The sequence below is a fragment of the Ischnura elegans genome, chromosome 12, assembly GCF_921293095.1.
Source record: "Ischnura elegans chromosome 12, ioIscEleg1.1, whole genome shotgun sequence".
Classification (NCBI taxonomy): Eukaryota; Metazoa; Arthropoda; class Insecta; order Odonata; family Coenagrionidae; genus Ischnura; species Ischnura elegans.
In genome coordinates, this window is record NC_060257.1 from 63,877,318 (window position 1) to 63,903,448 (window position 26,131).

Sequence of the window (26,131 nt, forward strand, 5' to 3'; positions counted from 1 at the left end):
TTTCATATGGTTCCCATATTGACTGGCAGGTATGCAGCTATCCTTATCTATATGATCTCAATTGCGGTTTTAAACAGGCTATCATTAAACTAATAGAGGCTATGACATAGAGCATAAATACTCCGTTGAGTCAGTAAAAATTAATGCTGAGATACCTCTTCGCTAAGAAAATCAGGTAGAGATTTGATAATGATTTGCATCACAGATTTACTACTCATTTGATATTATCTTTGCCCTCACATCAAGCAAATGAAAACTCGTAATCTTAGATGTAGCACAACTTACTGCGTTTTATTAAAAAAACAACATACATACCCCATTCCATTCTTCCCAAAGTAATTCCACTCAGAATAAATTAGCAATAGGGTGGTTTCCTATTATTTTTTTATTGCCTAAATCGAAAGATTATTACTCCTGGAGTACGTATTTCACGCTTTTAGATTTTTAAATGACGATATCTATTTTTTGCGATTAAATGAAAAGTGAAAATTTTCAAATGCGCGAAAACGCGACGCGTAAGTATGAATGCCGGGAAATCTCTCCGTGTGGCGTATTTCTGGTTCCCGCTAAATAGGAATTATTAATACCTGATCAAATGAAGAAAACTTTCCGACCTTAGCCAGTTTTAATAAGTGATTATTAAGACATGTTTCCCTGAGCTCTGCGCTTCATGCATGCATCTTTAACCTCAGACGATGTATAACTCCTATCCTCTCGTATAGAAACTAGGTCCCTGTGACGTCACGTGGAGTGGCATCGCTTGGGTGCCAATCTGGCCCTTTTCAAATGAGGATAAAAATGGACCATAGCCATTCATCTAAACCGGTATTTCTAAAACGAAATAATTTGTATATTATGAATACAGTAATGGTGGGTAACGAATCACAATCAATGCCTTTCGTTTTCTTTGATGAAGGAAACTACCCTAATAGTAATAGGGCTTACTTCAATCTAACTTGGATTGACATCATTTGTGGCTTACAATGCAAAAAAAATCAATCCTAAAATAAAATTCCAAGCTAAAGTGGCAAGACTATAGGCTACAGATATGAAGGCACCGTAAGCAGGGCCGGCCTTAGGGCGGGGCGACCGGGGACACCGCTCCAGACCCCGGGAAAAAAAAAATTAAAATATACAATAGTTTCGAAAATGCGATTTCAACTATGTATTACTGTATTGTTAAGTCTGTGCTAGACAAAAAATAATATTATGAAAAAGGAATAATAATGCAGTAATTTTTATTGTGCAATTGCATTTGTCACATACTTAGCCAGAGAGTGGTAGGGATTCAAAATGCTCGAGTTTGTAGATGGGATATAGAGTTTAATATTTTAAGTGAAGGGCCCCGCACTGAAGGTTCGCCCCTAGCCCCGCACCTGCTAGGGCCGGCCCTGACCGTAAGAGTACTGTCATGGCAAGGAAAATGGGCAACCAAACTTAGAAATGTTTAAGAACTGAAGGTACCTCTTATTTAAATTTTTTTATTGAAACATGCATAGTTATAAACTTGCAAGCAAAAAATATATGCAAAACCTTCTGAATAAAAACACATAAAAGGACTTCATAAAATACATAGAAAGTCAAAACTGACTGATGGTACTTCATTACAGTCTTTAGTTAGTTGCAATTCATAAGCAGCATACCTGATTTACATGACATACCCCATATATGCTCATCATATCAAAATTTTAACATGAGCTTCATCAGTCGTCTGTAAAAGATACTTCAATCAACATGGAAATGTTTAAAAATTTGATATCTATACTGAATTTTTTTATTGAAACATCCATAGATATAAACATATAAGTAAAAAATAAATGCTAAATCCTTCTGAATATAAACAAATAAAAGGACTTCATAAAATACAGTAATTCATATCTGAGTGTACTTCAATAAACAGTCTTTGCTTAGTTGCAATGCATAAGCAGCATACCTCATTTACATATGACATAAAAATATGCTCATCACATCACAATTTCAAGGCATGGAACTTTACAGAAGAGTCACAGAACATGACTCTTGATTATCACATGAACTTCATCAGCCATCAGCAACAGGTACTCAATTAACGCCCTAAATACATTCCTTTGCCATGCTGAATCTGTAAGAAACAAGTAAACATTTATTTTAAGAAGCAAAACATGAAGAGTAGCTCAAATTAATCAAACTGGCAGATAAGATGTTTTTCGATCAAGTACCAATAGGGCATATGAAATAATTAAAGTTGAGGAGAATAAGTAATTTACAGACAAACAGACCAGTTATGAAAAATTTCAGGCCATATAAAACATCATTGGTAAAGAGGATGATGACTCATACCACAAAGTACTTACATGTGGTATTGAGGATACTCATTGATTAGCATACTGGTAACATTTTAAAGTAGAGCAAAACTAAGAACAATATAGATCGTAATGCGTTTTCCGCTGAAGTCTACACATAAATTTTAACCCTCATTTCAGGTTTTAAAAGCATAAGTTTTCAACATTTTCATTGTTTAAAATCAATAGCTAGCAAGTTTACTTAATGGAATCATGATGGCATTATGGCAATAAACAACACCGTTGTACTCCACAAATAAGGTACTCGACCAGTTTCAACCAATTTTAAGATTATTAAGAGGAAATAGCCAAGTTGCAATTTCTTGAGCTCGTATTTTGAAGAATTTTCACATATTCACACATATTCTACCACTACTTTAAAAAAAAAATAAATTTTGTTTTAAATGAACAGCTTCAATATGAAGGGGAGGGGACTGATAAAAAAGGGAGGTGGTAAGAGATACCGTATATCTCCGAATATAGTCCCCCCCCCCCCCTAATTTTGAGGCTTCAGCTTCGGGAAAATTAAAAAAAATGCATTTGAATATAGTCCCCCCCTTTACTTTTACCACAGGTATTTTTGGAAAAAAAGGGGGGACTATATTCAGACATATACGGTAAGTGTACAAATTGTTTGACCTTATCCTCCAAATTATTCACTGCTTACCAACTGTTTTCCATATCATCAATCCCATCCTTAGCATGTTGCTACACATACAATTCTTTTCACTCAAAATTCAAAATTTTATAATCTACGCTTACAAATGACCTGAAGAGGCCGAAACCAGTTGATTGCCTTAATTTTACAAGGATTGTCCAGAAAAAAAGTTCTGTTTTGGACTGAAGGTTGCTGGGGCGATTTTTTGCTAAACATGGTTATATTGCACTAATGAGGTGAACCTTCTGAATAGAGAGAGCTTTTCAGGGCTTCTCTATTGTTAAAAGCATGGTCACAGTAAGTCATTAAAATGGAGGATTCAATGACTTTCTGTTGCAGTCAATACAGGTCATACCTGGTGCATCTGAGTCGACTAATTGCTTAAAGGTTGGTTTCCTATTTTTTTATTGCCTAAATTAAAACATTATTATTCCTGGAGTAAATATTTCACGCTTTTACATTTTTAAATGACAATTAATTGAAAAGTGAAAATTTTCAAGCCCGCGAAAATGTGACGGCTAAGTATGAATGCTGGGAAGCCTGTGTGACGTCATTCTGCTTCCGAGTGCCGCTACTTTGCAGGCTGCTAGCAGGTAGCAGAGTACCCTACTAGCAGATAGCAATTGACTTAAATAAGGATTATTAATACCCTATCAAACAAAGGAAACTTTCCGACCATAGGCAATTTTAATAGGAGATTATTAAGTGATGTTCCCCTGAGCTCTGTGCCTCATGCATGCATTGGTAATCTCAGACGATGTAAAACCCCTATCTACTCGTATAGCATCTAGGTCCCTGTGACATCACGTGGATTGGCATCGCATGGACACCAATCTGGTCTTTTTCAAATGAGGTTAAAATTGACCATTAATATTCATCTAAACTGGGATTTTCAAAACCAAATAATTTTAATATTATGAATACTCTATTGGTGGGTAATGAATTACAATCAATGTCTTTTGTTTTCTTTGATGAATGAAACTACCCTATCTTCCATGTGTTAACTCAAAATCCATTGTATGAGGATACAAGAAACAAAAAAGAACAATCAAAATGGCTGTCCCTTAATAATGATTAGGAAGCATGAACTAATGTAACTCTGTGAGACAGCCAAAAGGAAAAATTTTCTCAATCTTTCAGCATCATCAATACCTGAGGAATGACCTTTTGTCCACAATGACAAAACAACAAGCTATAAGTACTGAAGTAGGTAAGCAATTCCATCATATCACATTGCTAAGGGTGGCCCAGAATATAAGCATTGCATTAGTAAGTTAGCATAGCAATATTCATAACTCAAAATTAGATTATAAAATAAATCATAGGCTGAATAATTACCAAGGACTCTTCAGTAGCAAATTTTATCTTATTTTCTTCACAGAATTTTCCAGTCGCAATATCAAAGGAATGGTAATCAGGCAATTTGTTTCCTGACCACACAGCTATAGCATGCATAGTTCCAGGCTCATCAATATCCAGAGAAAACTTCACTGGCTGACCTGTATATATGGAGTGGAGGCAAAAATGATATTAATATAAAAAGCACTGCAAAAAGTTCCAGGATGGTTACGTGCAATATAAAGTGATTTTTAGTTTAAAAAAAATAAATTTTAAAAAGATATTTTAAACAGAAGAAAAGGCTTTTTGAGGCTATTCTTCAGTCATGTTTCACAATGCATTTCCCTAATAAGAGAACAAAATCACCAATAAATTGCACTCTGTAAATATTGTAGGTGACATGAATTTCAGACCTCATTTCTATAAAGCAAACAGTTCTGATCCTGAGCAAGATTTCCAGCTTTCATTCACTCACAACTTGCCCACTCAAATAAAAAAAAATAAACTGAGTTCATATAAAAAATAAAAATATATCATTACATATTTTCTTTAAGAGAAGTTGTGTTACTCAGAACATTAAGACTTACGTGAAAAATTAACCTGAGTAAATTTACTGTCAGTGCCCTTGCACAAGAATAATCGTCTAGAAACATTGACATTTTCCACCAATCGCTGTGCGTTTGGTTTTACTCTCAATGTATAGTACATATTGGAATATATCTTAATGTGCCTTAAATCATGTGCACATGATATTTGGAATGATACATTTTTACGAAAATTATCGAGGGCTGCAATCAATACATTAAAAGCTACAAAAACCTCCTATACAAATAATACATAAATGAATATACATATAATGCATGGTGGTGAAGCATGCCACATTACTAGGAGTGTGGCAAACCAGCCAGGCATCTTGAGAAGCATCAAGGGGTAGCAAATTAGGTAGCTTCAGCTTATTAAAACCACTTGTCTGTTTCCACACACTTTTATTTACACCGACCATGGCTTCGGCAACTTGTGCCATTATCAAGGCCCATTATACCTTGATAATGGCACAAGTTACCGAAACCATGGTCGGTGTAAATAAAAGTGTGTGGAAACAGACAAGTGGTTTTAATAAGCAGAATATCAAAGATTTCCACCGTATCACGCAGGACACTGTATCTTTTAATGAGGTAGCTCCCTTTTGATCCTGATGTATAGCTCTCGCAAAAGAACCTGGTGCAGCCCCGCACGAGAGGGAAGGTAAGTAGTGGTAGAAGGGGTGAATGGAAAGGAGAAAGGGGAAGAAAGCGAGGTAGAGAGAGAGGGAATAGCAGGGGAACCAAAATACTTAAGAAAAAAAGTTGAAATTCTATAATGGCTGTTGTGAGCAAAATACAAATGCACCCAAGGAAACTCTGAAACAGTGGCGTAGCGAGATCCTCCCCGAATTATATAAAAACACAATTACAGCACATTCCCGATTATTTGGGCTAATGATGGGAAGAGACGGCACGAATAATCGGAAAGCAAGGATAAACCAAACTTTCACTTTAATGTCTTGTCATGTTCATAATTTACATAAGGCAAACAAAATATTATTATTTATGCAGTTATTCTGTTATTTTAGAGTGCTTGCCAGATTCATTTAGAGCTTTCTTTGCCAGTTTGCGATCTTTTTAGTGGCGATAACATGGTTGCACTCGTATTAATACTGCTGCATGTGAGACCTGGTTTTGAAAACCACGTGATCACAGATACTGAATAGTGGTTTGCAGTAATGCTTCAAAAGCACTGCGCGACATCGAAAACTACACTTTCAGGCACCACGCCATGTAGTCGCATCTCGCACAAGTTGCCCGGGTTGCAACTGCTGCGGGACGTGTATCTGTGATCATGGAGTACAGTTGCACACTGCAAGTCTTGGAAAACAGGAACACACTGTGAGTCTTGGAAAACAGGAACACGGAGCTCCCGTAAATGCAGTTAGTGCACGATTGCTTCCATTTTATGAAGGGGATTCTAATGGAAATAATAAGTCCGGTGTATCCTAGCATTAAAATGGAGTATGTCCAGCGATTTTAGGTCGGTTTTATTTTTTTCTAAAGATCGTGGAAATATTGAGCAGGAGTGAAAATTATTCATGAATAATCCGCAACACAGATATACCGCAGCCGGATAATCGAGAGTCTGCTGTACTTAGCTTCATAAAAGAAAACAATCTAATGAAAAATCACGAATTTAAAAAGATTTCTTTGAAAAATGAAGCTTTTTCGATTATGACAAGTGTTACTAATAGTTTAAAATCCTGTACTCAGTACCCTGTTTTTCAAAAATGCTCCCCCTGGTTATGGAGCCCCCCCAAACGAAATTCCTGACTACCCCACTGCTCTTGAAATGCAAAAGACAGGGGTATGAAGCACACACACGCAATGCTAATAGGCAAGTGAGAACATTATCCATTACCAAGACCTACCCTAAAAACTAGTGAAGAATTTCAGGCCGTGGCCATGCGATTAGACAGAGCTAGAAGGCAGGTAGTGGTGAGTGTTGGTAGCAATTGCAAAAGATTTGCATTTGATACACCACAAAAGAAACCTTTCTCTTCCATTCACAATCCTTTTTAGTTTTGTGGCCCAAGCCCCAGAATTACTCACTGCGCAGTGACACGATATTTTGCAAGAGCTATACTGTGTAGCTCTTCTAAGGTCAAAGTTGACTTGCAATAGCTTATTTTTCCTTTTTATTCATGAACACCTCTGGTATTCACTGTTAATAAATTAGCAGTTTACAAAGACATAAAATTGCAATTCATTAAAGGAATTTGGTGGGTGAAATAAAAATGAAACCCAGGGTGGGCCCTAGTGGCACCATAGGGGGGGCAAGTACAATACAATACTTTTGTGGAGTAAATCAGCCTTCAACCTTTAATCTCCTTGTTTGATTTGTACTGAACATTGGACTGAGCGCTAAGGCACCTACTCTTCTAAACCAATTAATTTTAGCAGAAAAATATTAACCTATAAAACAACTTTATTCTACTCAAGGAGAGTTCTAGACATTTTTATAGCGTAAGCAAACAATATAATAATAAACTCCTAAAAAATAACCTGAGAGGTAGTCTGGATACATTTTAACATAACTACAAATACTCAAGGAAAAAGGGTTGACACTTAAATATCAGCGTGAACTTATAACGATACACCCTTACTTGTATAATACTTTTGTGGAGTAAATCAACTCTCAAGCTTTAATCTCCTCGTTCGATTAGTACTGAACATTGGACTAAGCGTTTAGGCGCCCACTTTTGTTTGGTATCCTAAGTGGCCATGCAATTCGCTTACTGCTTAACCCATCTGCATTCATCCCCTGGGATTTAATTCGACCATCCAATTTAAATCGATCCATTTTCAGGTGATTAAAATCTACAAGAAAGAAAAGTACATATTTCTATTGCGATTTACAATAGAATAAATTTTCTAAATAGCCACCAGATGGCAGCTGCTATCAGGTACAATAAATATAAGGCCAAAAATTTACAAAAATACTCGTAAGAGAGCATCAGGATCAACTAATAGATATCACCATGGTCCTTATATACTGGTTGCTAATCTCCCGACATATTCCGGCTCTGGAGTGTTGCCTCGATGGACGCTTTTACCCCTCAAATCCCCCACACGCCTCCCCTCAAACACAACTCTGGGTGCAGTTGTGCTGTCACTAGGGGTAATATGGAACTAACTGTGCTGTCAAAACCATATACCGCTGCCGACAGTGCAGTTAGTTCCATATTTCCCCTAGTGACACCGTGACTGCGCCCAGAGTTGTGTTTGAGGGGAGGCGTGTGAGGGGATTGAGGGGTAAGAGCGTCCGTCGAGGCAACACGCCAGAGCCGGAGATTAGCAACCAGTATATAAGGGCCATGGATATCACTATGCATTCTGCGTACCGGTATGCTTGTGGTGTTTGTGGCCATCTTCAGGTAGCATACAAGTACGCTTGTGGATGTGAATGGTTTAAACCGGCCCTGATTCTACTCCAGGAATACTAGGAACCAAAACTAATATTGACAGTTATTTTTGCAAAGCAACACTAGCAAAATAGCATAAAATGTGATTTCTAGAGATAAAAACGTTCACATTTTCCCCAGAGGGTGGCTTAACCCCCTGACCCCCACGTCGTGCCCCCCCCTCCTCTACACATTGTTCTGGCTACACTCATGGTGGGCCCACGAAGATGCACTGCTGGGGTGATATCAGGTCAGGAATCCTCCACTAAGAGCCTAGATAACAACGAAACATGTGAGCTCCACGCACAAGACCTGAGAGTAGTAAAGAAGCAGTGTCTCGTTAACACGTTGCGTACCGGGGTATTTAAATTCCTAGGAACGCCGATTCTGGGTGGAGGTGTTGAGATTGGAAATATGTGCCTATTAGGGCGTAATGCCTTTGGTTTAAATATGGTTAAAAAGCTAATGTTTAGAATATAACTTCACACAATCAAACATTATGATGCATCAATTCATTATGAATAACAAACAACAACTGAAAACGTACTAACGAATACGTATTGTACGCTTTAAAATTGTTTAGGTTGACGCGCCTAAATGACGAGAATCTTCGTCATCCGTCCGGAACGTTCCGGAAAAAAATGACGAGAATTCTCGCCATCCGTACGCAACGTGTTAAGCACGAGCTTGTGACATCATCAACTTATCCGTGAAAGTGTTAAAGTCAACAATTTTTTAACACACATAGCTCGAAAAATACGATACTCTTTATTTTTCAAACAATCACGATTGACAATAAAATTAAAAAGTGAATGATCCCATTGACCAACAAATCAATAAATCTAGAACAATCTTGATTGATCTTTCCATATTGATACATAATATTGTAAGGAAAATGTTCTACTGTAACGTCTGGTCAAGAAAACTTGCCTCAATCACCTCTATTCAAGCATTTATAATACAGCAGACTCCCGATTATCCGGCTGCGGTATATCCGGGTTGTGGATTATCCATGCATGATTTTTACTCTCGCTCAATTTTTTCGGCGATCTTTGTAAAAAAATAAAATCGGACGCAAAATCATCGGAATTACTGCATTAATGCTAGGATACACCAGGCTTATTATTTCCATTAGAATCCCCTTCGTTAAACGTTAGCGATCGCACGCTAGCTGCATTCACGGGAGCACCGTGTTCCTGTTTTCCAAGCCTCGCAGTGCGCGCCTCCGCTAACAAGATCGCAAACTGGCAAAATAAGCTCTCATTGAGTCCGGGAGGCACTCTAAAATAACAGAATAACTGCATAAATAATAATATATTGCATGTTTTAGGTAAATTATGAGCATTGCAAGACATTTAAGTGAAAGTTTGGGTTATCTGTGTTTCCCGATTATTTGTGCCGTCTCTCCCCATCAATCGCCCGGGTAATCGGGAGTGTACTGTAATATCATTCTACAATCCATTCGCACTTGTCATATGGAATTATTTTTGTACCAAAGCTTTCTCCTCAGAATATTTTTTTACCGACTCTTAATACCATGCCTTGTATCATATTTGCATATGTAGCTTGTGAATTGTGTAAAATGTCTTTCCTGTTTCCATTTGTTTTTTCTGACCAAGATCTGTCAAATTTTCTTGATCGAAAGAACAATAAATATTATTATTACCTATATTGGGGGACTACATTCATTTTTTTCATAGTATTATAATTCCAGAGAAACCTGTTAGCTTGTGAATTGTGTAAAATGTCTTTCCTGTTTCCATTTGTTTTTTCTGACCAAGATCTGTCAAATTTTCTTGATCGAAAGAACAATAAATATTATTATTACCTATATTGGGGGCCTATATTAATTTTTTTTCATAGTATTATAATTCCAGTGGAAAGCTGTTTTAGCACCCTAATTTTAATGTACTCCTGCTTTTTGTTCTATCACTCTTACGTCAAAGGTGCAATAATTAATGCAAAAAGACTTTAGCTGTATTTCATTATTTGTCTACTTCATTTTTGCAAGTAGTGGGTCCCCTCATGAATTACTTCACGTAAAAAAAAGTTAATAGAAATCTCATCACTATAAGCCTTCATTCCCTATTCTAGTAACCTAGTCTCACTGAAACTCACACAAATATACAGTTGCGCTGACTCCATGGGACCTGAGGAGGCCCGAGCCCCCTCAAAAATTCGTTATGGGTGTGAAGAAAAAATGTGTCAGGCTTGCTGATTTTCCCCGTAGTGTCCAGATATCGAGATTTGAGTTATCAGGGTTCTAATGTTGATCTTATGACTCTTCTAAAATGCTTAAAAACTTAAAACTCGCTACTTACAAAATTTCCCGGGGCAAGATATCCGGTATGGCCCCCCCCAATATTTTTTGCAAGTTGGCCTCCCTGCAAATCTACTTAATACACATTTAGATGTGCAAGGAATTTCTACCGAATCTCGGTTACCCATAAATCAGGGGGAATATAATTATCATTATAATAAACAAAAATAAGTAAACAACTCACCAATTTCAAATATATCATCCAAGATGAAATGTTCAAGGCACAGTCCAAAGAGATAAGTGTTCTCTCTCGTAAAAGCATAGGCTACCTGGCTGTTCTCTTTTTCCTTCACAAGTCCCCAGTTAAACTGCAGTGAAATGATTTCTCCATCAAAATCCTTCCAGTTCTTGGAATTAGGGTACAGGCTTTTAATATACGTCACAGTTTGTTTTTCCATTAGGTTAGTCTGCTCTGCAGTAACATCTTTAAGCTGATTTTGCTTCTCTTTAGAGCTAATGATGAGTTCAGTTGACTTCTTATTACTCAAGGCAGTTGAAGAAACAGGCAGTATATTCTTTGGCCACGCTTTGTTGGCCACCCATTCAAACTTCCCTTCCTGCATCGCTACATTCCTAACAGGAATCACAACAATCTCATCTCCAATGTTAACATAGGACTCAACTGAAGTGCCAAGAGATAATGCTGGTCCGTTAATGCCTTGAGGATAGAAAAAACTTGGCAAAACAAAAACAAACTGCCTACCTTCTTTAGAGGATATTTCAACAATGAAGCCATGTGATGAACGTATTTCAATCGCTTTGCCAATGTAGTGGCAACCACCAATTAGTTTCAATGGCTTTGAATTCTCATTTTTGTTAAGGCAGTACTTATTTGAATCGAGCCATTGGCTGACCACATCGGCAGTTTCACATGAATTCCCATTGGATATGTTAGCAATTGCATTATTTCCCAGAGTAAAGCTGTCAGCCTTTTTATTAGATGAAACATTTTCCTGGAGAGCAATCCTATCATTCTTCGCCTTGGATGAAGTACTTCCCTGAGTATCTGAGCCAGATATGGAGACAAAGCTAGCCAATGACTCAGCGTCATTGATCTCGGTTTTCTCTCCAGTTAACCATGCTTCATGGGCATAAAGTTGGAAGCCACTGCTTTGATTGTTATGAGCAGTGCAAATCAATGCTACGATATCTCCTTTCCTAATCACCTCCCTCATGAATGTCTTTGTTGGATAAAAGGATCCTGATTCATCATTGATTAATTTATCGATAACAAGAAGAGCATGTTTCTTCACTACATCATCAGCTTCCCATTCTGATTTCTGTGCAGGCACACCATTCCTTTCATAGACTCTTACTTTGGCACTACGAGAACCAATGACTTGAAGGACAACTCCTTCATATTTCACAGCATGTGGCGAGTGCTTGTGCTTGGGTTTTCTTTCATTTGCATCACTGGGTACTGAATTTTTCACATCAATAGAGTTCAACTCTACTTTTGGTTTCCCCACTTGTCTTAGATCTGACTTAGCTGTAGACAAACCCCTGGCTTCACTCTCTGCTGACTTCTTCTCAACTGGAATGGGTAATGGAGAAATAACAGACTTTAATGTAACTTTTGCGAAGACCATAAGGTACATGAGGCACTTATGTGAACAATTAGAAGCACAACCAGAGGCACAGTGAACACTGCATTGTGTTATGTCTAAGACTTTGACAGACAATGCTCAAATGTATGAAAATAAGACAGAAAATAGGAATCAATCATAAGAACAGAATATTAAAATAAAAAATGGATATAATATCTCCAAAACTGGTAATTTGGATGACTTAAGGGAGCTCAATGCCTGGGCAAAAGACATCCCAGCAGACAGACCACCATAATTTCGAATTTCATTACATAATCTTGGCCACAGTGCACTTAAATTTTTCAGTTTTTTTTTCAGGGGTAAGAATGAATCTATGAAGTCATTACAATGCATTTTCATTTTAACTCTGACAAGGAGTAAAAAAACACATAAAAATAATGATTTTTACCAGTTTTTCAGCATGCAAATGTGCAATTTTGATCCCATGAAGAATGAAGGTATCGCATTATAGCAACAAATATTGGTCCTCCATTGTTGAAATTTCAACAGTATACATTAATAAAAAAAAAACTACACCGCTAAAAAATGGTTTGCAATTTTTAATTATGTTTCATGTTCATGATTGCTAATTCAAAATATGTTAGAGCAAATTCTACAATGAAAATTGAAATAATTAAAGCAAAGAGTAATGCTTACAATTTTCAGATAAAAATAGAGGATCTGTATTGTTAATTATATGGTATTACACTTTTCACCGAAATAATGAGCTCCCATGACCAACTATTTACACAGCAAAAAATAAACTTGAAGAGAAGAAAAAAATGTGAGGAGCCAGGCTAAGATTTTGTTGAACAATTTTTATTTGACAGTCGTACTTGACCACGAATGGTTAATTCCTAAGAATGTGAGGCATGGACTTTGGAAACATGAAGTAAAATTCAGAAATAACGATAGTACTAACAAAGTTTTACAATATCCAATATTTTTGAGAAAAGGGACTAAGTTTGATATCATACTATTAAGCAAGACTATTGTTTTTTCCTAATTTCATTTGTTAATGTTGCTTGCCTTTTTTGGCATGAATAATAGATCATCTCAATAACCTAAGATTTTAAATGTTTTGATTTTTCGATGGCAAGCTGGACTAAAAGTATATTATTGTAATACACACTCAAAAGCTGCCTACAAAACAGCCATATGAGACACAAGAATTGACAACGTTAGTTAAATAGTATGACTCACCAATCCCATGGATATTACTTCCAGCTCCTTCATATTGCTTGGATACTGATGATGGATCTAGATTTTTTGTAGTAGGAAGGTTTGTGGTAACCTTTACAGCCGGCTGTACAGTTGAAAAATGTGAAGGATTTGGCAATGGAAGTGGTTTACTCTGTGCTGCAAGGTGAGCTGAATTTCCTCCATGACTTATATTCTTACTCTCCCATGATTTATCCACAAATTGGGATGCAGAGGTAGTTTTCGGTAATGCATCAACATAGCAAGTTTTTGAGCTAGAAACACCTACATTGCTTTGTTGGACTGTACTTCCAGACTGGGCTTTAGTTAAAGTAACTGGTGGAAATGGAGCAGGATAGACAGCAGTTGATCTTGTTCCACCAGCAGTACTCTGCTGCGTTGGAATTCCAGGCCTTATTTCTCCTGATGCAGCTGATGCAGTGCCTGTAAAACATGAAAAGTTTCAGTTATCATCGGCCACAACAAGGGATAACTGTAGCCAAAATAAAGTAAGGGCAAGGGGGGGGGATTACCTAAAACTACCTCTGCATCCCAAGACTGTCCCCCAAGAGGAAAAAAAATTAAATACAAGGGAAAACTCAAAAAAAGGTCTCCTAAGTCATTGCGTCACTGCATGAAGTGCTAGGAGCAATCCATCAACACCTTGTTTCCTCCACTACCACTCTCGACTGCCGCAAAGAAATTGTCGACACATTGTTGGCACAGCAGCCGTTTCAATGGAGCTTCCTCTCACGTCTCCGTCCAGGTGTTAAATTTGGTCAGTAATACGATTTTTGCCAATGAAAAAGTTGACACCTATTGACATTAATTGCCAATAGGGTAGTTTCCTTCATCAAAGAAAACGAAAGGCACTGATTGCGATTCGTTACCCACCTTTAGTGTACTCATTATATACAAATTATTTGGTTTTAGAAATCCCAGTTCATACGAATGTTAATGGTCAATTTTAACCGCATTTGAAAAAGGCCAGATTGGTGCCCAAGCGATGCCACTCCATGTGACGTCACACGGACCTAGTTTCTATACAAGTAGATAGGAGTTTTACATCGTCTGAGATTACCAATGCATGCATGAGGCACAGAGCTCAGGGAAACATGTCTTAATAATCACCTATTAAAACTGGCTAAGGTCGGAAAGTTTTCTTCGCTTGATAAGGTATAAATAATTCTTATTTAAGCCAAGCGCTATCAGCTAGCAGGGTACTCTGCTACCTGATAGCAGCCTGCATCACAGCGCCACACATTTTATCGCCCCAAGGTCACCTCACTTTGCAGCAGTGGGAACCAGAATGACGTCACACGGGCTTTTCCCAGCATTCATACTTAGCCGTCACGTTTACGCGTGCTTGAAAATTTTCACCTTTCATTTAATCGTGAAAAATAGATATCGTCATTAAAAAATCTAAAAGCGTGAAATACGTACTCCAGGAGTAATAATCCTTCGATTGAGGCAACAAAAAAATAAAAGGAAACCACCTTATTGGTTGATGTTTACGGTGAAAAATGTATGGATGTTAAAAACGTTCTTAGGTAGTGCCACAAGTTCCTTTCCCGCTGTGCAAACGTTCACATGCAGGTGGATGCCCAAACAGCTCACCAAAGACCACCAGAGGACGTGAGTAGAATGTGCAGAAGATGTTTGTGCCATTTTGTGGAGGAAGGAGATGATTTTTTGGACTCTATCACCCAGTGATTTCCCCATGCTGCTCGCCCTAAAGAAACACCTAGGAGGGATGAAGTTCGCAACGGACAGCAAGGTGCAAAGGGTCAACGACTACCTTTGCAATGTGGACGGAAGCTGGCACGATGATATTCAAAGTTCATCATGCAGATAAGAAAAGTCATCTAGCACCAGGGTGACTACGTCGAAAAATAGCTGAAGCCAAGACCTTTCCAACGATTTATCTAACAATTTAAATAAATGTCATATTCAATGACAAAAAAAATTGGAGACCTTACTTTTAACACGTTGCGTACGGATGACGAAGATTCTCGTCATTTAGGCGCGTCAACCTAAACAATTTTAAAGCATGCAATACGTATTCGTTAGTGCGTTTTCAGTTGTTGTTCGTTATTCATAATGAATTGATGCATCATAATGTTTGATTGGGCAAAGTTATTTTCTAAGCATTAGCTTTTTAACCATGTTTAAACCAAAGGCATTACGCTCTAATAGGCACATATTTCCCAGAATCGGCGTTCCTAGGAATTTAAATACCCAGGTACGCAACGTGTTAAGTTTACTCTCGCAGTTATAAAGTTTCGAATACATTTTCTTCAAAGCCAAGAAAAATCATATTAGTGTAAGACATGTAAGAAGAATAATCTCTCCATTAACTCTTCCAAATGAGGTTAAATTTTTTTTCAAAAATCACCCTCTTCAATGTATTGCTGCTGGTGGCCATTACCAAGAGTATATGGTGCAGGAAATCAAACAGTGCAGTTTTGTATTTAAAAAAAAATATGCAACTTACAGAATTGAGGTTTATTATATTTTCTTCAGCATATCATGCCTTTTAATAAATAAAGTTTTAAAAAATACACCAGAAAGATGATGGCCGCCAGCAGGGAAACCAAACTGCAGTCTTTGGTTTACCACATTCTGCATATTACCACTCCTGCAATGATATAAGAGTCACTGAATGGAACTACAGTGATCTCCACCTTAACTCATATGAAGGTGAGGATACCATCAAGGTGATAGGAAGCATAATTGTTGGTGGACCAGTTGCCCAGACATGGCATCTTCACAAGTTACTGTATCATTTAAATAGCCTACCCCTCTCAATGGTAGACCAATACGATGTCAGAATTTGCGATGGGCACTGTGCTAGTGAGCAGTTAGTTCAAATGTGCAACTCTGCAGATTGAGCTGTGAGGCAAGAGAGTTTTATTTAAGGAGTTGTGACTCCCTTCTCGTGCACTATCCACTGGATTTGTGCGAGGGGACATCAGACACACAGCACTCATGACTCCCTCCACGCAAACTTTGCAAGTAGGAATTGTGTGTGGTGGGAGACAGACTCCTTCCGCATACATTGTGTGAATTGGAGTGTGAGGGTCATCTCACGTTTGATGGGTCAAAGGGGGCACACGGCATCTTCTAACGTCGTTTGAAAGATTCTCCTGATTCATTTTATGGCATTGCTCTAAAGAATGTCATATAATCCTTATCGTAATTGTCTTTCCTGCATTTCCGTTGCATCGTGAGTGAAAAAAGGTTAAGATGACCATGCAGTTTTGGAGAGAATAATTTGATACAGTGAAATTTTTAAAATTTTCGTCATCTCTATGCTCCATCTCTCTTCTTCCACTTCCCTCTTTCCCCCACAACCCAGAAGCGCTTTTCTGAGTCGCACTGGGTGAGCAGCTCTCCTGTATGTATGTTATGTCCTGTTATGCAAGCATTTTGTCTCTGAATAGCACAGTGAAAGAATAAGAAGATAAAACATGTTAGAGTTTCCCATACAAAAAAATCTGTGCTGTGACTGCACTAAATCTGCACTGTAACTGGACTAAACTCTGTGTTTGGCACAGTCACAGTACACTTTTCTGTACTAGACTGTACTATGGCAGCTAGAATTTGAGAAGAATTGTACTGTAACAGTGCTGAATCACTATGCTTGAACTGTGCTAGAGCTCAGACTGCACTGTGACTGGGCTGGATAACTTGACTGGAGCTGTACTATGGCTCAAACTGGACTAGAAAACATGACTGCCAAGGAAGCCAAAGAGGCAAATGAATTGAGCGGCCATGCCTTAACAAGACTTTCATTTTTATGTTTATAATCATGAGTATATTTGTATTTAATAAATTTCTTTTATTTTCATATCTTATTGTCATTTATTGTGCTCCACGGCGTTAGTACTTAAACTTCATCAACAAAAACTATCGAGGTGGGCATATTTGTGGCAACTAGACAAATAGCACTGAAGTAAATTGTGGTGGTTTTTATGTTGAGTGCCCGTTGATGTGCAGAATAGGATTTGTCAATTTTTCTCATAGAACCTTCGAACCTAGAAGTGCTTTGATAGCAATATTTTTAGTACCATAAACTTTGTTCATATTAAGGAAATGGAACGTAACAAATTTAGTGAGTGCCTGTTAGGAATATGGTCTATCTTTCCTTAGACTAGTCAACATTCGAATGAGTGTAGTCGTTTTGGCCACTGTTATCTCTCTGCGGTTTTCTGATTGGATCAGGCAACCAATCTTCACAAACACCTAAAAAGGGAACTATGTATATATCTTTGCTAATTGGCCTATCTTGATTTAATTCTGCTTCTTGTTTTCAATAAGATATAGAGGGAATGCAATAGCCACATCAAGACTGTCAATTATTGATTCATGGAAAGAGTATTACAGTAAAAACTGTGCTATGGCAACTGCACTGTGACTCTGCTATGGCAGCTGCACTGTGGCTGTGCTATGGCAACTGCACTATGACTGTGCTAAGGCAACTGTACTGTGACTGCGCTATGACAACTTCACTGTGACTGTGCTATGACAACTCCACTGTGATTGTGCTATGACAACTGCACTGTGGCTGTGCTATAGCTGTACTGTGATGTTTCAATTCAAGTGCAGTCTATGTAGAATTACAGTACAGTCCTTTTATCACAGTTACAGTGCAGCTTTAGTACAGCCACAGCACAGATTTTTTTGTATGGGTTCCCTCACTGCAATTTGACAAAGCAATAAAAAGCAATAAGAAAGGAAACTGATTATCTCACAGGCTGGCAGCACAAATTTTGTTGGGATAATGCTTTGCACCTTCCTGCATACTTGTCAGAAATTCACATAGGTAACCAGTTTAATCACCTTGATGCAGAGTAGACCCTGACTGGTGCATTTGGTGAGCAGCTGCATCCCATCCTAAGAAAAAAATACATCACAGAAAATTACAAAATGTAGGAGAAAAAACGAAAGAGTATACAAGATTATTGTCAATTTCAAAAGTAGGGTGTATGGAATTGTGTGATTCCCTTTTCCTTAGCTAACAATAAGCATTGATGGGCATGATAATGCAGAAAATGCGACGAAATGAGGAGTTTTTTTGCTTATAAGATTGAAATCTAAGGAAGAGAACATATATCCCAGGACCGATTGCCCTCTCATTCCTTCTGGATCACAAAAATTTTAATCTCTCATTCCTCCTATTTTTTATCATTCACATCCAAGAATAAACTGTTGTCTTGATGGCCTCACGCCATATTCACTGATTTCCAAAGCATTGATGGGCGTTATAATGGATATAATACGATGGAATGAGAAAATTTTTGCTTATAGATTAAAAATCCAAGAAACTACAACTGCTAATAGGAGTAATACCATAACTGCCAACATGCTCAGTATATGTATAGGTACACTATACAATTAAGAATAGGAGGTTTATACAAATGAAATCCATTTTGGATACTTAAACATGATTCAGCTGTGTACATAAATAAATGAGCCAATGGAAAGGGAATATCAAAATACAGTAGCGCTGTCATCATTGGATTCAGACAAATTCGAATTCAACTAAGTACTAAGCAAGCTAAAGGGCGAATGAAAAATTTATCTTGCGCGAATTCTCAAGAAATCGAGTGAAAATAACCCCTAAAATTCATAAATAGGAGACTATGTCCAAGAGAGTGGATTCAAAAACATAAATACTACACACATACCTAAGGGGACATGCTGCGTAGAGCTTGAACTTCTGCTGACAACAGGAGCTGCATTGGGATAGCTGCTGCTGAACCCTGCACTCGTTCTACCGGTTACAGCTTCTCCACTGTAAAAATACTTGCAGCCGTCTCCTTGGCATGATTCCTTCCGACAGAAACTGCATGTTTTCTTGGTGGCAGACTTAGAACTACTGCTATTGCCCATGACGGAGACGTTTTCATTAAACTAAAATAGGAGCAATACCAGCGGCGCGGCGATGAGTCACCCAATGAAGTAAAAATACAATGTTTGAATATATAACACTAGTATTCCCTCTCAGCCATAAGCGATGAATAGTACAGCATTTCAATGATGCAAAATGCCGTACTCCAGAATATAACGATCCTTACGTCGCTGTTTCACTGCCGAAGAACGGACTGTAGGAAGATAGTCGCCCTCAGATAAACGACTGTACTCCCAAAGACAGGTGTAGAGGAGTCACGTCGCAGTTTAATGGTGTATTACTTTTGTCAACTATTCTCTAAACAAAAACGATGAAAACGAAACAACAACAAGAACGACGGAAACATGGGGATTCCATTAGTGGAATGCACGTAATATTCGCAGAGCCATCACAAAACCAAAACAATCATATGACGTCACAACAATAGATAGGACATCATCCGCAAGATGGGGGTCGCGTAGCACTTTAAACGCGCTCATCTCTCTGGTGATTCAAAAGGCATTTTCCACTATGAATAAAGACATAAGCGGATTTGGTGGAGGTGGGGGAACGGTACCCTCCCAGACGTTTAATAAATAGACAAAATTTTTTATACGTTCGTTTTATGCTGTGTATTACGGAGTCTCAATCATTAAATTTCATATTAAAATAAAGAGAATATTTCGTACAGTAATGGGGTGTTTGCATGGATTTTTTTAGCGATATATGCGAAAACTTCACTTCATCCTAGATACAGAAATGCTATTTAAACTTAAATTTAGGGTAATTTTGGCCATTTCTGGCTGCGTAAAAAATTACCCGGTTTGAACGTCCGCGAAAACTAGAAAAATGAACATGGCCGCCTGTGACGTCACGTGCCCGTAACTTCGAGTACTTGCCGTACGGGTATGCTGTAGTGAATGGTTACGCGAAAGGCAGGTCGTGTCACGCTCCCATAGTGCATTTCGGTTTGATCATCTTGGTTCCCACCTGTCTGTTGTTTACATGGTGTTTGCATAGGGCATATGAATTAATTTCAAAAAATTGTGTGCTGCAGTGCTCCGATTTGCTCCAATTCCACGAAAAACGGAGTATGAATATTTCGTTTTCCTTCTGATCGTAAAAGAAAGGCTCCTTGGTCGATAGATTGCAGAAGAAACAAATGGAAATCTACAATAACATCGCACATTGTGAGGTAAGGAAGTGACAATATTATAAGTATTTTTTGCCTGTATTTGTACTTTGTAAATATTTATATATTCAACGTAAGTCTTAATAATTCTAGCAATAGTCTATGTCAATGAGGGAACGTCACATAGTAGAAATATAGGCTTCTCAAAAGTTGTTGACAACGCTGTTGTCACCAGCATATTTTGATACGGATTCATCACGCTTTGCCTTGAAATTATGTTAAGTAATGCAAAAGTGCCAAACTTTTCAATGTTATTTATTACTTCGGGTCATGTTTCATACGGAATAATACGGAAATGGTGCATTTTCATTGTAAATTAGTAGAATAATCGGATCGTATGTAGGCTCGCTTGCGCCAGTATACATTTCTTCAATTCAGTTTTATACGTGCAATGGATAATGCCTTCTCTGTTCAGAAATTCCTCAATTTTTACGAATATTATTATTTAGGTTTGTTTCACTGCGGAGAAGTTAAGAGTGTCGTCAACAGGATGGTCGCAAACTACATAAACAAACTGCCGTTCCAACAGCGATTTCTGGAAAAAGGTATGTATTCTGAAGATAAGTTATACAAAGTTTGAATAAGTTTACATAGTTTTAATATTACAAATTGGCGACAGTCGAATCTAGTCTTTTCTAATAATTTCAGTTTTTTATGCACTTTTGGAAGTCGTAATAAGATGTCCTGTTAAACTCGTGCATTCGTTATACGTTATGCATAGAAATTCTTGCATCCAAACAACTCGGATATCAACCCGTGTGCTGGAGGAGAGTTGGTGGAAGAACCAGACGTTCCCGACTGTCAACAGGACGAGATGTTGGTGATTAATTAGGAAATCCGGATGCTGAAAGCAAAAGTAAGTGTATTATGATATTATGGAAAAGTATTTACAAATTATGATTGTGAAGTTCAATGCAACCATGTACGAGAAAGTTATATGCTTTACTCGAGTTTTAATTCTGCTAGTGTGTAGTAAATTTATGAGTTATGTAGTAGAATATTGAATTATCACTTGTTACGTTATTTGTTTGGCTTTCAGTTAACTTTTTTGTATCAGTGCTGTTGAAGTGATATTTTCATGATACTGGATATTATGCACACCGAATTGCAGTAACCTATAACTTCATACATGGACTCCTTCGCGTATAAATTTATATAAAGCCTATGTACCGTTTATAAAGTTGTCTGGTAGTTTTTGAGAATGTCGCAAAGTATATCTTCATTTAAAGGAAGGGTCTATTGACAGGAATTTAATTAAAGTGTGGGCTATAGGGATATCAATATATGGCAGTTCAATTATTTGACAGTTATTTGAGTGCAGTCATTGTGTGTTGAATTCATGGGAATAAGGACATGTGGTATTATGTGAGGTTAAGTTATTGAGAGTGTAACAGTAGTGTGGGAAAAATAGACCTTAAATCTATGCTATCATTCATTTACTGTGTAAATGGTGCAACAACATCAGCCCATTTTATTGTGGATTAGTGCAAAAGTTGAACATTATATGGCCAAATTCATGCAAAAAGTAATAAATATTCAACATTGTAATAGATACTAATCATTATATGTGTTAATAGATTACCCACTGTAGGATGTGAATCAATACGGTGAAGCCTAATGAAAATGACCACATACAATTTATAATCTGATATTATTGTGATGAGCATTGCTTTTCGCAGGCATTACCTGTCCTTCCTATGCAAACTATTTCCAAGGTTGTTCCTATTATTTCTGCCATTTTTTCAGGTTGAACTATGATGAGCTAGTCAGGTGAAGCAGCAACAAAATAAAAATGTACTCATGAAAGCATTTGAACTGTGGAATGACTGCTGGATAAATTAAGGAAGCAGGTGACCGTCTTATGAGGAATACTGCCTAAGTCTTGGAAGCTGTTTCATAAGTACACAGGTGTAAGTAGATGTTTTTTTCCATTGTCCTCCCTTGCAATCGCAAAATATTGTTATAAATTTATAACATATTACCAAGGTTGTTTTTATCATTATTGTCATCCTTCTAGGTTGAATGGTCTATGGTCAGTTGAAGCGTGTACATATTACTCATGAGAGCTGGTAAAATCATTGGAATTGTAGAATTTTGCTGGATAATTTAAGGACAATGTGACAGTTTCCTGGGGGAACATTATTGAAAGAAGTCATAGATGCTGTTCCACAACCATAAAGGTGTAAGTAGATGTATTTTTTCATCCAGTCCTTCCCTTGCTACATATTTCCATGGTTGTTCTTTTAATTCTAATAATTCTTCTAGGTTGATATATGATCCATGGTCAGGTGAAGTATGAACATGTTACTTATGAGAGCTGGTAAAATCATTTGAATTGTGGAATGTAGATAGAGAAATTAAGGAAGCAAGTGAGAGTCTTATGGGGAACATTGTCGGAAAAGTTTATGAAGCTGTCTCATAACCACACATGTGTAAGTAGGTGCATTTTTTCATCTTGTGTTCCGTTGCAACATATTCCCAATGGTGTTCATATCATTATTATCATTCTTCTAGGTTGAATTATGATCTATGGTCAGTTGAGGCATTAACACGGTATTCATGAGTGATGGTGAAATCAGTTGAATTATGGAATGATGGCTGGAGAATTTAAGGAAGAAGTTGGTTGCCTCATGAGGATTATTTATTAAAAAAATGGTAAGTCATGTAAGAGAATTAGAACTTGTTTCAATAATGTTAATGTGCACATTTTTCCCACCCTTTTATAGGCTACAAAATATTTTTGTAGGATTAGTTTGGGAATTGGGTAGTATTTAGTAATGGCATGAGCTAGCTTGTGTTATTTGAGAATATGATACCTTATATATTGCTATGAACAGCCTTTCATATAGCTGGCAAATGCTGAATGACATGTTAACTTTATTCTCATGTTTGGTTAATATGTGAGATTTTACAACCTGTGAAAGTTATGTAGCATGTATTGTTTCAAATAGTCTTTGTAATTCTATTTCAGATGTTGTGTTTTCTAGCAGCCTGGTGCAATGGTTATTGATGAACTACTTGAAGAACAGTTATTCTTATTCCAGGATGATAATATGCATATTATAACTATCCCTCTTAATGATCAGTGCACACTCATATGACTTATGTGAATATAGATACAGTTTTGTGATTAACTTAACCGTGGAGATTGTAGTGAATTATAATATAAGAATGTGATTATGATGAGCCTGGATGATTTATTTCTCTCTCCATCAATGCAACATTATTAGTATAGTTTGACTGCATATTGAGATGCACCATATCTTTCCTTTCGGGGTTATCTCCTGCATTTAGCTCGGTATTAATCATTTCGTTTCATTTAATACCCATTATGTCTGTACCCCACCCTGTATCTATAGTGCATTTCAACCCATAATATATCCATTAAAATTAACACATGAGCGAGGTATTCTACTGGATTTGTAAAACTACTTCCTACAATTTAACAGGCTTTATGCTTCAGTTATTTACATCCATGATTGTCTTGTCATTGTTAATTGTCTGAGTCTAATTGCTCAATTTGGAATGCATTTGCTCCGTGCAGCATTTGCTGACTTAAAATCAGTGATTGAGTTTGGAATCCATCCTATTCTAATTAATGTTCTGATGTATATTCATTTATTGCAGTTAATAAGTTAGATAAAATCAGGGCAAAGCTGTTATAATGCAAGTATATAATGCAATGCAAATTATAATGCAATGCTGGTATATGCTATTGGAGTATATGAGGCCTTATGCATTGCTGTGAACTTGTCATTTTGCAGGCATATGGTAATGGTGAATGGCATTTCAACTTTATTTTACATATTTGGATAATGTGTGAGACTACTGCAATCTGCAATCCTTGGAAATTATGTAATATGTACTGTTTCCGATGGTCTTTTTAATTGTATTTCAGGTTTGCAAGGATTTTATTAGGATCTTACATCAGGAGGAATATCAGTATATTTAGAAGTTGATGATTTTAAGTATGGAATTGATGTTTAGTACAATCCATTTATTTTAAGATATTATTCTATGAACTACAAACACAATTACATAGTTCTGATTTTTTCGGGATCATGGTTTAAGTGTTGTTGGGTATTCTATACACTGACCTATAATGATAACTTGGATGAACATAACTTTTTCCTTTTGAATGTTGATTTCCCATGAACATACTTGTGCATCTCAAATTGAATGGTTTGTTCAATTAATTACATTGTTAACTCTTCGGTTTACTTTGTCTCATGGTATTTATATGTTATGTTTTCTAGCAGCCTGGTGCAGTGGATAATCATGAACTATTTGAAAAACTGTTCTTCTTAATCCGGGACAGGATACTATGCATTAAGTGGCAGGCTGGATTTGTAATCCTGAGGGTGATACCTGTTGTGTGGACCTTACTGCTACATTTGCCAGCATTAGCAAAATCATCATTCCTTAAAGTCTAGACATTATGGCAGTGCACCTTTAAATGGATGTTTTAAAAGCCTTAAATTATGTGCATCTGTTTTGAAATTAGTTTGATCAAATTGTACTACTATTTCAACAAAATTATATTTTATTTATTCTGGAAAAATATTCTATTGCCCATGACTTTCTGTTTTAATGATCAAACATTACTTTATATGACTGTAATTGTAAATAGTTATGTGATTTACTGAACTGTGGAGATTGTAGTGAATTTTATTATAATATAAGGATGTGATTACGATGTGCCAGCTTTTTTTATTTCTATCCAGCAATTCATCTCAATAAGTATTTTAATTGTTAATGGTCTGGGTGTAATTTGGAATGCATTTGCTCTGTGCTGAATTAAATGCAGTTGCAGTCAGATTATTTGTCATGATTCTTAGAAAATTGGTAAGCAGATGGTTCTAGTATTACATACATGATTTGGAGTAGCAATGTTAATAAATTCACAACCCTCTTAGATCAGTCATCCTATCGCTTGGTTTGGGCATTTTTCGAGAGTCGAACCAAGGTCCTCAGACTAAAATACCGCCATATAATATAATTTTAATAATTTAATTTTTATTTAATAAAATAATAAAAGTATTATCAGGTATGCTATAATTTCCTATAACCTTGGGAGATTTCATGAATCTAACTTCATAAATGAAGGAATGAAACATGGTTCCTTGTACCTATTCACCCGGATCGCTGAAGACAATTTTTGTTGTGTGGGTTGGGGATTTTTTCAGAGTTGAACCGAGATCTTCAGGGTCGAAAACCGCCCTTATTATCTAGTATAATGTAATTAACTATGATCGTGGAAAATTCCATGCACCGGACTTCCTAATTAAGGAAGTGAGACATGGTTCCTTGTACCTATACACACGGAGCGCTGTAGAACGAATGTTTTTTTCGCTTGGCTTGTAAATTTTTCCAGAGTCGAACCGAGGTCGTCAGACTAAAAACCGCCCATGTTATCAAGTATACTATAATTTCCTATGACCTTGGGAGATTTCATGAATCTAATTTCATAAATAAAGGAATAAAACATGGTTCCTTGTACCTATGCACCCGGAGCGCTGAAGTAAGAAAATTTTTGTCGCGTGGGTTGACAATTTTTCTAGAGTCGAACCGAGGTCTTCAGTGTCAAAAACTACCCGTGTTCGCAAGTAAATTATAATTATCTATGACCATG

At 37.0% G+C, this 26,131-nt stretch overlaps 1 protein-coding gene and 1 long non-coding RNA gene across 4 annotated transcripts; one reads left to right on the forward strand and one right to left on the reverse strand.

Annotated features, from left to right (window-relative positions):
• Positions 1 to 1,461: 1,461 nt before the first annotated feature.
• LOC124168909 lies at positions 1,462 to 19,781 on the reverse strand. 3 transcript variants are annotated; one of them, XM_046547293.1, is made up of 7 exons: positions 19,495 to 19,780; positions 19,105 to 19,330; positions 18,257 to 18,310; positions 13,418 to 13,858; positions 10,813 to 12,162; positions 4,318 to 4,478; positions 1,462 to 2,101 (listed from the first exon to the last, which is right to left on the reverse strand). In XM_046547293.1, the coding sequence occupies exons 2-7, from the start codon at positions 19,307 to 19,309 to the stop codon at positions 2,066 to 2,068; spliced, it is 2,247 nt and encodes a 748-aa protein (XP_046403249.1). In that variant the 5' UTR covers positions 19,310 to 19,330; positions 19,495 to 19,780; the 3' UTR covers positions 1,462 to 2,065. The 3 variants fall into 3 exon arrangements, with proteins under 3 accessions (XP_046403249.1, XP_046403248.1, XP_046403251.1); XM_046547292.1 differs by having other exon boundaries at positions 19,105 to 19,780; XM_046547295.1 differs by lacking the exon at positions 18,257 to 18,310 and having other exon boundaries at positions 19,105 to 19,781.
• Positions 19,782 to 21,311: 1,530 nt separating this feature from the next.
• Positions 21,312 to 22,558, forward strand: LOC124169395. The gene is made up of 3 exons (XR_006867117.1): positions 21,312 to 21,355; positions 22,246 to 22,409; positions 22,517 to 22,558. It is a non-coding gene; the product is annotated as an uncharacterized LOC124169395 (long non-coding RNA).
• Positions 22,559 to 26,131: the final 3,573 nt, after the last annotated feature.